Raw genomic sequence first — 14722 nt, forward strand, 5'->3', positions numbered from 1 at the left:
TCTATCTTTGAATTTGAGATGTGTTTCTTGTATGCAGCAGAAAGATGGGTCCTGCTTTCGTATCCATTCTGTAAGCCTATGTCTTTTTATAGGTGAATTAAGTCCATTGATATTGAGGGATATTAATGTCCAGTGATTGTTCATTCCTGTTATTTTTTGGTGGTGATGTGTGTGTACTTTTCTTCGTTGGGGTCTACTGCTGTGGCTTTATCTATTGCCTGTGTTTTCGAGGTTGTATCTGACCTCCTTAGGTTGGAATTTTCCTTCTAGTGCTTTCTGTAGGGCTGGGTTTGTGGATAAATATTGTTTAAATCTGGCTTTGTCATGGAATGTCTTGTTCACTCCATCTATGACGATTGAAAGTTTTGCTGGGTATATTAGTCTAGGCTGACATCCATGGTCTCTTAATGTCTGCATTACATCTGTCCAGGACCTTCTGGCTTTCAAAGTCTCCATTGAGAAATCGGGTGTTATTCTGATAGGTTTGCCTTTATATGTCACTTGGCCTTTTTCCTTTGCTGCTCTTAATATTCTTTCTTTATTCTGTACGTTTAATTGTTTAATTATTATGTGGCGAGGGGACTTTTTTTGGGGGTCTAGTCTGTTTGGTGTTCTATAGGCTTCCTGTATCTTCATAGGCATTTCCTTCTTTAAGTTGGGAAAGTTTTCTTCTATGATCTTGTTGAATATATTTTCTGTGCCCTTGAGTTGGTATTCTTCTCCTTCTTCTACCCCTATTATTCGTAGGTTTGGTCTTTTCATGGTGTCCCAAATTTCTTGGACATTTTGGTTCATGACTTTGTTGACTTTAGTGTTTTCTTTGACTGATGAATCCATTTCTTCTATTGTATCTTCAACGCTAGAGATCCTCTCTTCCATCTCTTGCATTCTGTTGATTATACTTGCATCTGAAGTTCCCAATCGTTTTCTCAGATTTTCTATTTCCAGCATTCCCTCTGTTTGTGTCTTCTTCATTTTTTCTATTTCCCTTTTCAGGTCTTGGACTGTTTCCTTCATTTGTTTCATTGATTTTTCTTGATTTTCTTTCAGTATTTTATTGTTCTCTTCCAGGACTTTATTGATTTCTTCTAATTTGTTTGCCCTTTCCTCTAGTTGTTTACAGCGTTCTTCACATTTTTTTTGTCTTTTCCTCTACACGAGCCTCTAGCTTCTTCATGATGACATTCATAAGGCTATTTTCTTCTGCTTCTTCCAATTTCTGATGTTCAGGTCTAGGTGTTGGAGGAGGGCTAGGGCCTGGTGATGGTGTATTACTATTCATTTTGTTGTATGTGTTTCTGCCTTGACGTCTGCCCATCTCCTTGTGGTTCGTTCCTGGCCTTATTCGCACACTTGGTTCAGAGCTGACAGATTCAAGAAGTCTCTCTCTCTTGTCCAGATGGGAGCTCTCTTGTCCAAATTGGAAGTCCGGGACAGGATGGAAGCTCTTGTTCAGAAGGGAAGTCCGGGGGAGGATGGGTGCTCTCCTCTCTCTCTCTCTCTCTCTCTCTCTCTCTCTCTCTCTCTCTCTCCTCCAGATGGGAAATCCACGGCAAGATGGGAGCTGGGGGCCAGCCTCTAAGTCTCAAGAAGAGGCTTGGGGCTCAGGCAGATGGGCGTGGGGGCAGGGCGTGGAGACTGCAGGGTCTGCCAGGGGTCTTGGAGAAGGAGATCCTTCCCGGTTGTGGTAGAAGGGCACCTGCCCAGGGACCAGAACCTGGGGCCAAGTTGGGCAGGTCTTCCCTGGAGTTGCTGGTGCCCAGGGATGGGGTCCGGGGCAAGCTAGGGCACTCACCTGTGCTTCAGAAGGGAAGTCCTGGGCAAGATGGGAGCTGGGGGGCCTGGCCTCTAAGTCTCAGGAAGAGGCTTGGGGCTCAGGCGGATGGGCGTGGGGGCAGGGCGTGGAGACTGCAGGGTCTGCCAGGGGTCTTGGAGAAGGGGATCCTTCCCAGTGGGGCTAGAAGGGCACCTGCCCGGGGAGCAGAACCTGGGCCCAAGTTGGGCAGGTCTTCCCCAGAGTGGCTGGTGCCCAGGGATGGGGTCAGGGGCAAGCTAGGGCACTCACCTGTGCTTCAGAAGGGAAGTCCTGGGCAAGATGGGAGCTGGGGGCCGGCCTCTAAGTCTCAGGAAGAGGCTTGGGGCTCAGGCAGATGGGCGTGGGGGCAGGGCGTGGAGACTGCAGGGTCTGCCAAGGGTCTTGGAGAAGGGGATCCTTCCCGGTTGTGGTAGAAGGGCACCTGCCCGGGGACCAGAACCTGGGCCCAAGTTGGGCAGGTCTTCCCCGGAGTGGCTGGTGCCCAGGGATGGGGTCGGGGGCAAGCTAGGGCACTCACCTGTGCTTCAGAAGGGAAGTCCGGGGGAAGATGGGAGCTGGGGGCCGGCCTCTAAGTCTCAGGAAGAGACTTGGGGCTCAGGCAGATGGGCGTGGGGGCAGGGCGTGGAGACTGCAGGGTCTGCCAGGGGTCTTGGAGAAGGGGATCTTTCCCGGTTGGGGTAGAAGGGCACCTGCCCGGGGACCAGAACCTGGGGCCAAGTTGGGCAGGTCTTCCCCGGAGTGGCTGGTGCCCAGGGATGGGGTCTGGGGCAAGCTAGGGCACTCACCTGTGCTTCAGAAGGGAAGTCCTGGGCAAGATGGGAGCTGGGGGGCCTGGCCTCTAAGTCTCAGGAAGAGGCTTGGGGCTCAGGCGGATGGGCGTGGGGGCAGGGCGTGGAGACTGCAGGGTCTGCCAGGGGTCTTGGAGAAGGGGATCCTTCCCGGTTGTGGTAGAAGGGCACCTGCCCGGGGACCAGAACCTGGGCCCAAGTTGGGCAGGTCTTCCCCGGAGTGGCTGGTGCCCAGGGATGGGGTCGGGGGCAAGCTAGGGCACTCACCTGTGCTTCAGAAGGGAAGTCCTGGGCAAGATGGGAGCTGGGGGCCGGCCTCTAAGTCTCAGGAAGAGGCTTGGGGCTCAGGCAGATGGGCGTGGGGGCAGGGCGTGGAGACTGCAGGGTCTGCCAAGGGTCTTGGAGAAGGGGATCCTTCCCGGTTGTGGTAGAAGGGCACCTGCCCGGGGACCAGAACCTGGGCCCAAGTTGGGCAGGTCTTCCCCGGAGTGGCTGGTGCCCAGGGATGGGGTCTGGGGCAAGCTAGGGCACTCACCTGTGCTTCAGAAGGGAAGTCCTGGGCAAGATGGGAGCTGGGGGCCGGCCTCTAAGTCTCAGGAAGAGACTTGGGGCTCAGGCAGATGGGCGTGGGGGCAGGGCGTGGAGACTGCAGGGTCTGCCAGGGGTCTTGGAGAAGGGGATCTTTCCCGGTTGGGGTAGAAGGGCACCTGCCCGGGGACCAGAACCTGGGGCCAAGTTGGGCAGGTCTTCCCCGGAGTGGCTGGTGCCCAGGGATGGGGTCTGGGGCAAGCTAGGGCACTCACCTGTGCTTCAGAAGGGAAGTCCGGGGGAAGATGGGAGCTGGGGGCAATAGTATGTTTTCTTAACTAGTAATTGATATGGGAGGCCCCGGCCAATTATGGGTGGCGCCACTCCTGAGCAGGTGGTCCTGGGGTGTAGAAGACAGTAAGCTGAGCAAGCTGTATTGAGCAAACCAATAAAAACACCCATCCATGGCCTCTGCATTGGTTGGTTCCTATCTCCAGCTTCTGGTCTTGATTTCCCTCTCTGACTTCCTTTGATGATGGACTGTGATGTGGAAGTGGAAGTGAAATAACCCCTTTTCTCCACAAGTTGCTTATGGTTCTGGTTTTCAGTGCAGTATTAGAACCCTAGCTAGGATAAGAGGGGAAGGGTACTCCAACAGGATACAGGAAAACACAAGGAGGAGAATGGCAGAGTTGGGAAGGCAGGGGAGCACGTGGAAGCAAGCAAATGTCATAATATGCACACAGGAATCTGCCACACAGATGCTCAGGCATGCTGTGTGCTAAGGAAGTTTAATAGCAGCCCTCCTCCCCCCCAACACACACACAAAAGGCACCTCATACAGAGAAAACCGGTTCTATAGAAGCAATCAACTCGATCTAATTTATGTTATTAAACTGTAATCTTTTCAGTGTTTAAAGTCATGCAGGTGTATCACATTAAACCTGTCACTATTAATATTAAAAAAAAAAAAACAACTTACCAACTGGCTCTTTTTGGTTCTGAAAGAGAATCTTGATATTACTTCCATCCATATTTGCCATGTTTATTGTATTTCCATCTGTCCAGTACAGTTTCCTTAATTCAAAAGATATAGATTAAATATTACATTCAGATCCATTTATTGAAAAGTAGCATATGGCAAAGAATAAAGTAAGAAAACATATTCTGGGCATAGAATTAATTCTTTTTTCAAAAGGCCTAAAAGTGTTGGGCCCCTGTGCATTTTCCTAGGAGGAAAGCATCTCTTCTGCCATTTTCCTTTCTTTGAAAGAATTTTATCTTATTCTCATTTTCCTTCTCCATCCAAATCTGATGTTTAACTAAGACTACAACAAACTACTTTCATTTTGTCCTTCATCAAAACTGAATCCTCTTGGCTGAGAAGGAATTAGAATCTGTAGATGGGAAGAAACTCATTTCATCTGTTCCTCCTGAAAACTTTGGTATCACTCAGGCTCCTGAAGTCACCAGAGACAAGAGCAGGGTGACTTTGCAGTGACCAAGCAGTAAGGAAGCATTCACAACCACCATTCCAATGAAATTGCTTTTCCTCCACAACTTTTTGTTCTAAACTCTCATTCCCTAGAAATACACACTAATGAGAACTTCTAAATTGCATTTCATTTAGATAAAAATCTCTCACCAGAACTCTGAATCTCTATAACAATTTCCATACTCACATTTACATTTTGACTGGATCCTCAATACCTGTATCATCTGAATTAAACAATCATTTTCTGTAAAATCTGAAATAAAGTACAAAATGTAAAAAGAAAAATTTAAATCATACTTTACCCCCTGATTGGGTGAGCTGCCAGGCACTGTGGCTTATCGATTCCATGGATAATTGAGGTTTTCAAAGAGCCATCTAGCCTGGCCACGTTAATTTGTGTTTCATCAAATTCTGAGCTAATCCAGTATAAATTACGTGAAACCCAGTCCACTGCTAATCCTCTGATGCTCTGAATATCTGCAAAACAGGATAAAGAAAATGGAGAGTGACTGAAGGTTCACATACACTTGGCTCCTCAGGTAAGTTATGCTCTGTCTAAGGGAAAACCTAATTTACACTTTAATTTGTCAGCAGAAATTGTACAAGATTGCAATCTCATTCCCTTATCAACACTTCTTAGGTGTGCATAATCATTAATGTCTAACTGCTGAGGCATTAGGAAACCTGAAGCAACAATTATCAACAAAATTAGAGTAACAGTCAATGATTCACCAGTCAGCCTTCGGAACAGACTCCGGTAGACACTGGTCTTGTGGGAAGAAGTGACCATGATTTGAGTGAGAATAATAGCTTCTGCAGTTGGTACCACACAGGTCTGGTTAGGAGAGAGTACTGTGTGTCATTAACAAATGAGCTGTTCAATGTTTTAAGTGCTGATTTGTTACTTATGCGAAATAAAATAATTCAACCTTCCCCAAACCAGCAGATTTGAACACCTTTCAACACAGACAATTATCAGGAATTTAATGGAATATGAGAACAAAACTAAAGGCATTTTAACATTCCTCCAAATGTTGACTCTGGAGTAATGACTGAAACCTAATTAAGTATAGAGTTAGTGCCACTAAAGAGGGCCTCTGCACTGTTTTTCTTTGATTAGTGAGTTGGGCATCTTGAAAAACAAGCATGGGGATGTGTTTTAAACACCCAGGGGCATTTTAGAAAGAGAAACATACTAAAGTGAACTGCTCCAAATCATGGAGATTAGTAATGTATAGTAGGACTGTTTTAGTAATTACCCATGTCATTTGAGAGCTTATCCCTGGACTTGTCTCTTTTTTCTCTTTATTTTCTAGTATTTAGTACTGCCAGGGTTCTTTAGTCACCAGCTCCTTGACCTTACAGTGGACATGTGTAAAGACAGACTGGTCAGTGAGATGTGGGAAGGGTGGAGGTACTGAGGGTTCAGGTGGTCCTCAGGCATGAGCTTCCTGTCTTACTTGACCAGTCAAAGCAGCTGCTACTTCACTCCAATGGAATCAATACATCTTCCCACTCAGTGTAAGCTAGCAAACTAGATTTTTTTTTTTAAATGGGAAAAGTCAATTAAAGTAGAAAACTCCAGACATACAAAACTTGCTAACAAAGCAGAAGAGGACCGGGAGTCCAGTGATTGTGCGGGCTGTGGAGCACAGAGGTGGGTGGGGCCTGGCTACTATACTTGCAAGGTCAGGAAGCCTTTCTTCAGTCTGCCTGGCCCTCACAGTGCTGGCTCCAGTCTCACATCCTCAGCCCCTCCCCTGTGTAGGGCTCCCTCCTGTCCCTGGTAAACCTCTACCTTCTGAATGTGGGCTTACGTTAGAGCACAATTGCATACTTTTTATTTTGCTCTTCTTGTTGTTGTTGAGACAAAAATAATACATTTTTTTACAATTAGACTTTCCTTCTCTCTCAGGGTACATTTCCTCCTGTCCCACCCTCTGGAGCTCACCTGCTTCAGAGAGGTAGTGCTAACAGAATGAGGTTTGGGGTCAGGCTCCAACCCTGAGGCCCTGGTTCTTTGTTATCAGTATCAGTTATGTAGGGTTTTTTTTGTTGTTGTTGTTGTTTTGGTTTTTTTTTTTGCAACATCTTTGCTCATCTTAACCTGAGGCAACATACAGATAAAGGATTTCTGAGAATCCTTTGGAGATGTAATATTGTTTTACTAGAAGACATATTTATAAAATACTTTTTAAATCAATCTGATTCTCAGAATATTTTAAATTATTTACTAATTGAACCAAATATATGGACTAGAGAGCATACATCTCTTTAATTGTAAAGCAAAACTCTTACATATATTATCAACATATATTTCTAATATGTTGAAAATTTCCTCAGACATGTGCAGCATACATTCAACATAAAGATTTACAGTGACTTAGTAAACACTCCATCTATAATCTGGAATTATAAGGGCACATCAATTATCTACAATACTCAAGTTAAGGCTAAAACACCTGAGGCTGAGGGTGTTTTTTGTCTGAGCACACCACAACCTCAATCAGAACTTTCTATCTTTGTGATTGTTTCGGCCCCAGATGACATTTTGCGTTACTAGCCTGACAGATGAAATCAAACCTGTCTTTTTTTCCCCATAACTAAACCCACGACTCATTGTTTTAGAGGACCCTAAAACTGTCCATGAAGGAAAAGTAGTGATGTGAAGAAAAGTAGTTAAAAGAAAATCACTGCATATTTCTTCTTTTTAATGAAAATATTGAAACAATATATTTTGACTCTTAACATCTGTTTTTTGATTAAGGCACTACAATGCCTTTGAGCAAGTTTCTCAGAAAGTTCAGCTTTCCTCTGTTTGGGGAAAACTCATTTTCTTGAACTAAACACAAATGATATATTCTGCAAAGTTCTTCCTTATCACAAAAGTCTCTGGTGAATGATAAATTTTAATTTTCAAATGTATCAAAATCACAAGACAGACGGATGAATGGCTGTATGTTAGACACACAGAGAGAGACATACACACAGACACACAAACAGATACACACACACACACACACACACACACAAATGCATGCCAGCTAAAGCTATAAAGGTAAGTAAATGAGATTTTAGAAATGTGGTAATCATCAAGACAAACCCCACACAAGAATCATCATTTTTTGTGGAATATTTGCAGCTTGGTATAATGTAACTCATAAGTGTGACAGCAAGACAGAATGACCATAGGATTAATAGAAAGATTTTATATATCATTAGTTATAAGTAGGTGGGGAAAATCATTCCTGTTTAAAAAGAAGAATTTTTGAAAAAAAAAAAAAACATTTTGCTCTAGATTTTTCTATCATTTCTTTAGATATACACAAGTGTCAGAATATCGTCATAGGGTTTATGCCTTGAGCAATACACTCTTAGGTATTGGCAAGAAATTCACTTGTCAGGTGGGAGATTTAAATTGATTGGAGACAAGAAGAGCCTCATTTTTTCTACAACAAGAACAAATTTTAGTCTTTCGTTGAAGAAATGTCCTAAGTAATGTTCTCATATTCCCATAGGTGAAGTCCATTGTGATAGTGAAAAGGAACATGATAAAATATCCAAATAGATACAATGTAAGAGCAAAGCTAAAGAGCAAATCAATCCAGAGTCCTCAAATTCAAACACTGTATGTGGAATAATCAAAAACAGCAGCTGGACACAGTTAACATGATGAACTGGAAAACAAAGAGAAAAAGGTTAGCCAGAGTAACTAGGGGGGAAGCTAGAAGCTGGGTCTGGAAGACAGAATGAGTAACCCAGTGTATTTAATCAATGCTTTCAAAGGGCAGCATATAAAAGGAGAAGCAAGCATATTGAGATAATATTGGGGTTTTTCTCCCACTGGAATAGTAAAAGGCAAAATCCCATAAAATACAAAATGAGAGTACTGTGAGAAGATGCAGGGGTGATTGCCAAGACACGTGAACAAATACAGAGGCCAACCAGATGAACTTGAGGGTTATCATTATATATATCATGGTGAAGCTAGGAGTAGGCTAGTACTAGCACAGCCAAGAGAAGATTAATCCGTCAATTTGAATACTGTGCTTGGTTGAATTATCTTAAGTTATAGCTGAACAACAATAACAAAAGCTGCCGGGCGGTGGTGGCGCACGCCTTTAATCCCAGCACTCGGGAGGCAGAGCCAGGCGGATCTCTGTGAGTTCAAGGCCAGCCTGGGTTACCAAGTGAGTTCTAGGAGAGGTGCAAAGCTACACAGAGAAACCCTGTCTTGAAAAACCAAAAAAAAAAAAAACAAAAAACAAAAACAAAACAAAACAAAACAAAACAAAACAATAACAAAAGCTGATTCAAAAATGAACAGAAGACTCAAATAGAAATTTATCCTTAGATGATATAAAAATATTCAAAAGAATTTGAAAATGTGCTCAAATATACTATTCATAAATGAAGGAAAAATGATTGAAAGAATGATCAGACACCCCCTCACTCCAATAAGAATGACAATTGTCATTAAGTTGGGTAGGTAGGAGGTGGGAGGATCTAGGAGGAGTTGGGAGAGAGTAAAGAACATGATCTAAATATATCATATGAAAAATCGAAAATAAAAAGTAAGTTAATAAAAATGGCAGTTATCAAAAAGACAGTAGGATTTGTAGAAAAAACCCTTGTCCACTGATGGTAAGAATGTAAACAATTAGAGCCCTGTGCAAAGCAGTTTGAATTTCCTCAAAGCTTAAAAACAGAACCACAATAAAATCAACAATCATATCACTGTGTATCTAATCAAAATCAATGAACCAGCATCTTAAGACATAGTTCAAGTCTCATATTTATTCTCTACTCTTTATATGATCCAAGAAATGGAAGCACAAAAGTGAGTACAACAAGAGAAATCATGGTACCTATGAATAATGGGATATCATGTAGCCAAAGATGATAAAAATCGATAGATAGAACTTGAGATTATTACACTAAGTAAAATAAACCAGGCATTGGACTGACAAGCACCACATGCTCTCATTCATTTTCAGATCCTAAAGTGGATGATGTCATTGGAGTCACAGTTAAGTGGCAGTTAACAGAGACTGTGGCAAGTAGAAGAAGGCATCAGAAGGGTTAATCAGTAGAACAAAAGTTCTTAACTTAAATGATAAGTTCTATGTGCTTTAACACTGAAGGTTTTCTACAGGTAATGGCAGTGAACTGCACATTAAAAAAAAACTAGAAGAATTTTTGAGTGTTTCCACCATTAAGAAGTGATATATCCCAAAAGATTGATAAGTTTACCATGAATTTAAGTGTTATATCATATATGCATCAAGATTTCACAAGGTACCATAGAATTATGTAAATTTTCATGTTATATAACAGTTCAAATAAATTTAAATATTTAGAATTAAAACAAATATAAAAACAACAGCAGATTAACAAATATTGGAAAATCTTCGTGCCTTTGTGTGCTGATAGTAGGGATGTGAAAGTGAAGGAGCAGGATGGTGCTACCTCAAATCAAAACAAAAGAGTTATCATACAACTCAGGAATTCCACATTTTACTCTCATTTTGTGTGAAAGGATCTTATGCATCCCAAGCTGACCTCAAAGTCATTATGTAGCTGAGACTGATCTTGAACATCTGATCTACTTGCCTGTACCTCCCAAGACTGGGATTTTAGGCCTCTGCAAACATGCATAGTTTTTTTTTTTAATTTTTAATACATGTAAAGGAGAGATGAATTCTCAAAGGGACTTTGTATTATAATGTTCAAAATGATATTTTGAAAATAGTCAAATTTAGAAACAACCTATGTTGACTACTAGATGAATAAATAAACAAGATGCACTATAAACATCCAGTGAAATACTGTTCAGTCTTGAAACAGACACAAATCTGATGTATGCTAGAACATGGAGGGAACTTGAGGATATTCTGCTCAGCAAAACATGTCTATCACTAGAAAGATGGCTCAGTTAATGTGCAATTGTGAGGACCAGAGTTTGGATCAGAGCACCCAGTTAAATGCAGAATGGGCTGGCATACTTTCTGTACTCCTAGCATGTGGGTAGTGGAGACAGAAAGTCTTCAGGCCAAGCTAGGTAGCCAGAGAATCCCAATTAGCAAGTGATTTTGTCCAAGTGAGAGACCCTGTTTGCAGAACTACAGTGGGAAATTCTGATGTTTGCTGTGGGATAGTCTTTCTGTAAGCTGTGAATACATGTTGCTCTCATTGGTTAATAAATAAAGATGTTTCTCTAACGATGAGGCAGAATAAGGTTAGGCCATACAATCAAACTGAAGACTAGAGATGAAGAAAGGTGGAGTTGGGGCAGATGCCAGCCTGCTGCTGAGGAAGCAAGAAGTATAGAAAATGATATAACAAGTCACAAACCATGTGGCAGTGCATAGATAAGAAATCTGGGTTAATTTAAGTGTAAGAGCTAGTTAGTAATAAGCCTGAGCTACTGGCCAAACATTTATAATTAATACAAGCCTCTGAATGATTATTTGGAAATAGCTGTGGGATGGGGCAGGATAGAGGAAAGCCTCTTTTTATAGATGTTAATCTCTGACCTCTACATATACATGCACACCTGTGTACTAAACTGCGTGTGTATTCACAATGCAAAAACACATACAACACATATAAACACCTCCACACATATATAAAATGCCACTCAATAAAAGAAACACCATACCTCTTCTTGCTCACTTCTGCACTAGTTTCTCTAACCTCTGTCTAATTATCTGTCACCTCAACCCTTTGTCATATCGTAACTTCTGTGCAATATCAAAACTCTGTCCCCTTCTTTACACCTAAGGTTCCAGACTAATTTTTGTTCTTATTTTTGAATTTGGAGGAAGGGTCTTGGTAAACAATGCTGGCCTTGAACTCTTGATCCTTCTGTCTCTATCACTTTAGTGCTAGATGTGCACCATCACGAAACACTCAGTATCAAACCCAGGACTTAATGCATGCTAGTCAACAAGTCTACCAACAGACCCAAATCCCAGACTTGGTCAATTTTTGTTTTGAATTTAGAATATTTCTGTAGATTTCTAATATTATCCTTGCCCATTATTTCTCAGTTTCACTATCATTGCAATCTCCACTTGATATATCTTTCCAAGGGTTTAGCTCACCTATATCACCTTTAAATCTTACCTGTGGTCCCCCATTTTGTTAAGGAAAAAAGAAAAAAAAAACAACAAAACAATCCCTTACTTTTTTATAATCTCTTGGGGGGATATGATGCAACATGAAGTTTCTATGGTGTATAGCTACTTTCTTACCAGGGTCTCCCGAAGGTTTCTAGATCTTCATGCCTATGGATTCATCAACTGGGAACCCATTTTCCCCAAGGCCTCCTTACTTCCTCCTGACTCAATGAGTACCTCAATAACTCCATGTCAGAAATCAGTGTGAACTGTGATTCAGTTGTCTAAGTGGCTTCCCCATGGTACAGTCCTTATTACTCTTAACCTTACATTGTAGTTATTTAGTCACATTGAGATATACTGCCACATGTGATGTCCCTTTAGTTAGTGAAATGTCTTGAACTTTTTAATCTTTGAGTACAGAGCATTTCATAAGTCTAATGCCTGAGGTGTGGAACCTAAAAAGTGCTATAGAGTTTCTTTAAAATCCTGCACATTAGAATGAAACTGCATACTCATTTTTCTAATTGAAAATATGAAAAATAGGCATAGATAGTATGGGCATTTACCAGATTTATCTATGTATGCAAAGTTCTCAATGGGTGGAAGTTGTTGGCATCATTATGGTTGTTTTGGTTTCTTTTCTTTTTTTCTCTTTTTTTGCATCACAGATATTATTATTCCACCACAAAAACTTTCTGGGTGAACATGAGAAATGGAAAATTCTGATCAGTCATCAGTAAGCAGCAGATGTCCCACAGCTAATCTTTCTAATGTTTCTAAAGTCTAGAAAGCATTGTTATTGTGGACCTGTTCTCATTACCTTAATTCTTCCTGTACTAATTGTTAGAATAATTATTATTTTCAAACCATTATTAGATTTAATACTTTGCAATATATAGAGAGAAAAGCTTTGCTTCTCATTGACAAAATAATTGCTATAAAAGTGGATGATGTTTCAAACATGAATGGACAGTTACTAGATAAATTCCATTAGATTCAAAGTTCATTGAGAATTACATATTTAGATGAGCATGATAGTACTCACTGATACCACCAGTGCTATGAAGGCAGAGGCAGCAAAATAGTACAGCAGACATAAAGCTTCTTTGCCAATAAAAATGAGATTTGCCTGAAAATGATGTGGACTCTCATAATCTTGCCACTGTGTGTCTAAAACTCTTTGCTCACATTTCAGATGAACAAAAATATTTTGGAGGAGAAAGACAATGGTGCATTTCACCAAGATAATACCAGGGGATCTACAGACAATACTGAGCACATAGGAAGCACATGCTGTCAGAAATAAGCATGTGCTTAAAGCTAAACCTCTTTTTTCTTCAACTCATGAAGTTCTTTTATTTATAAAAGGGAGGGACATGGAAGAGAAAGAACCTGTGTGGTCAACAGTGAAACCAAACTCAGGTATAAATGAAGCTCTAATATTCCCCAAAATGGCAAAGATGACTGTAGGTTTCACTTATCTATGAAAGTGGAAAGCAACATGAACCTCAAAGTAAGTACATCATTAGAGGGTTAAATTAAAGAATAAAATAAAAGGAGGAACTCTAGAGAAAAATATGAACAAAACAAAACATGTCCTAGTTGATTTTCTTCTCTTCTGCTGTGGTAAAACATTGTCCAAAAGCAACTTGGGGAGGGAAAAGTTTATTTCATCTTACATTTCCTAGGGCACAGTCCATCACTGACGAAAGTCAGGGCAGGAAATGAAGGCAAGAACTGAAGCAGAGGCAATGGAAGAACATTGCTTACTGATTTGCTCCCCATAGCTTGCTCAATTTACTTTTTTATACCACCTAGGACCATCCACCCAAAGATTGCACTGCCCACATTCAGATGAGTTATTGCACATCAATCATTAATAAAAAGTGCTCCAGAGACTTTCTCATGGGTCGATCCTTTGGCTGCAACTCTTCAGCTGAGGTTCTTCTTCCTAGATGGCTTTGGTTTGTGTTAAGCTGACAAAAACTAACCAGCACAATCAACCCAATTATTCTTTCTTACATTAGGAATTTGAAGGTACATTCATGATTTGTAATATTCCTATTGTGTTAACTACCAGCAGTGTGCTAAATTTTTCAGAGGCACACTGTTGTGCAAGAAAAGTATACTTCTGACCAGTCCACATTTGGGAGGTCTGACTGGGCTCTGGGACCACCTTAAAAGCATAGTGCTTTGAGCTGATGAAATTCTGCTCCAGTAACTTGCAATGAAATCCTGAATCATCTTATTGCAGCATAATGAAGGATACAGGAGTGCTAATAATGTGGTTCTGAGGGTAAGCTTTTTTCTGTAAAGTTCTTCACTGTGCCTTTGAGGCAACAGTTCAGTTTCTATGACCTTGAGCTTTCTCATCTATAGAATGGAAATTATTCATTTGTAATATTAGATGTGCAGAGAATAAGTGAGATGGCCTTTGTGTCACACTAATGTTAGGTTATTTATCATACCCACTCAGTAAGCCTGACAATATGAATGATGGGAAAAAATTTGGCCCAAGAAGGGACTCAAGAAAAAAGCATTATTGGTACCAGAGAATAAAGCTGTTTGCTGTCCAGCTCTTTCTATGAATTATAAGGTCTTTTTCTCTCAGAATAAAAATATATTTGATTTTTGTGATGGCTAATCTTGGTTGTCAACTTGACTAAAATCTAAGTAGGTGGGCAGGCCTATGAATGACTTTCTTTTTTGGATATTTTGAGGTAGCAAGACCCACCTTAATCCTGGGCCACATTTTCTAGTGGCAGATTATATAAAAAGCACATGGCAGATGGAAGCTTTTGTTTTTTGTCTTCGTTCCTTCACTTTCATTGGAAAGTTCTTCTATTCTGTTCCCAAGACATTTCTTCCCTGCTATTAGAACTCACTTCTTCAGGATTCCAAAACAGGGTGAAAACCAGGGGCTTTCTAAGACTTCCCTAGAACTTCAGCACAAGATTGTGACTGCTGAAAT

The 14722-nt window shown here is 41.1% G+C and overlaps 1 protein-coding gene across 1 annotated transcript in view; it reads right to left on the reverse strand.

Moving 5' to 3' along the window:
* LOC131902131 (low-density lipoprotein receptor-related protein 1-like) overlaps positions 1 to 14722 on the reverse strand; it is a 31345-nt gene that overhangs the window by 5149 nt on the left and 11474 nt on the right. Inside the window, exons 2-3 of the mRNA XM_059253162.1 lie at positions 4930 to 5104; positions 4115 to 4209 (exon numbers count right to left, since the gene is read on the reverse strand). Coding sequence (XP_059109145.1) covers positions 4115 to 4209; positions 4930 to 5104 — 270 coding nt within the window. The remainder of the gene's footprint in view (positions 1 to 4114; positions 4210 to 4929; positions 5105 to 14722) is intronic.

Source organism: Peromyscus eremicus, unplaced genomic scaffold (assembly GCF_949786415.1).
Source record: "Peromyscus eremicus unplaced genomic scaffold, PerEre_H2_v1 PerEre#2#unplaced_2684, whole genome shotgun sequence".
NCBI classification, from domain to species: Eukaryota; Metazoa; Chordata; class Mammalia; order Rodentia; family Cricetidae; genus Peromyscus; species Peromyscus eremicus.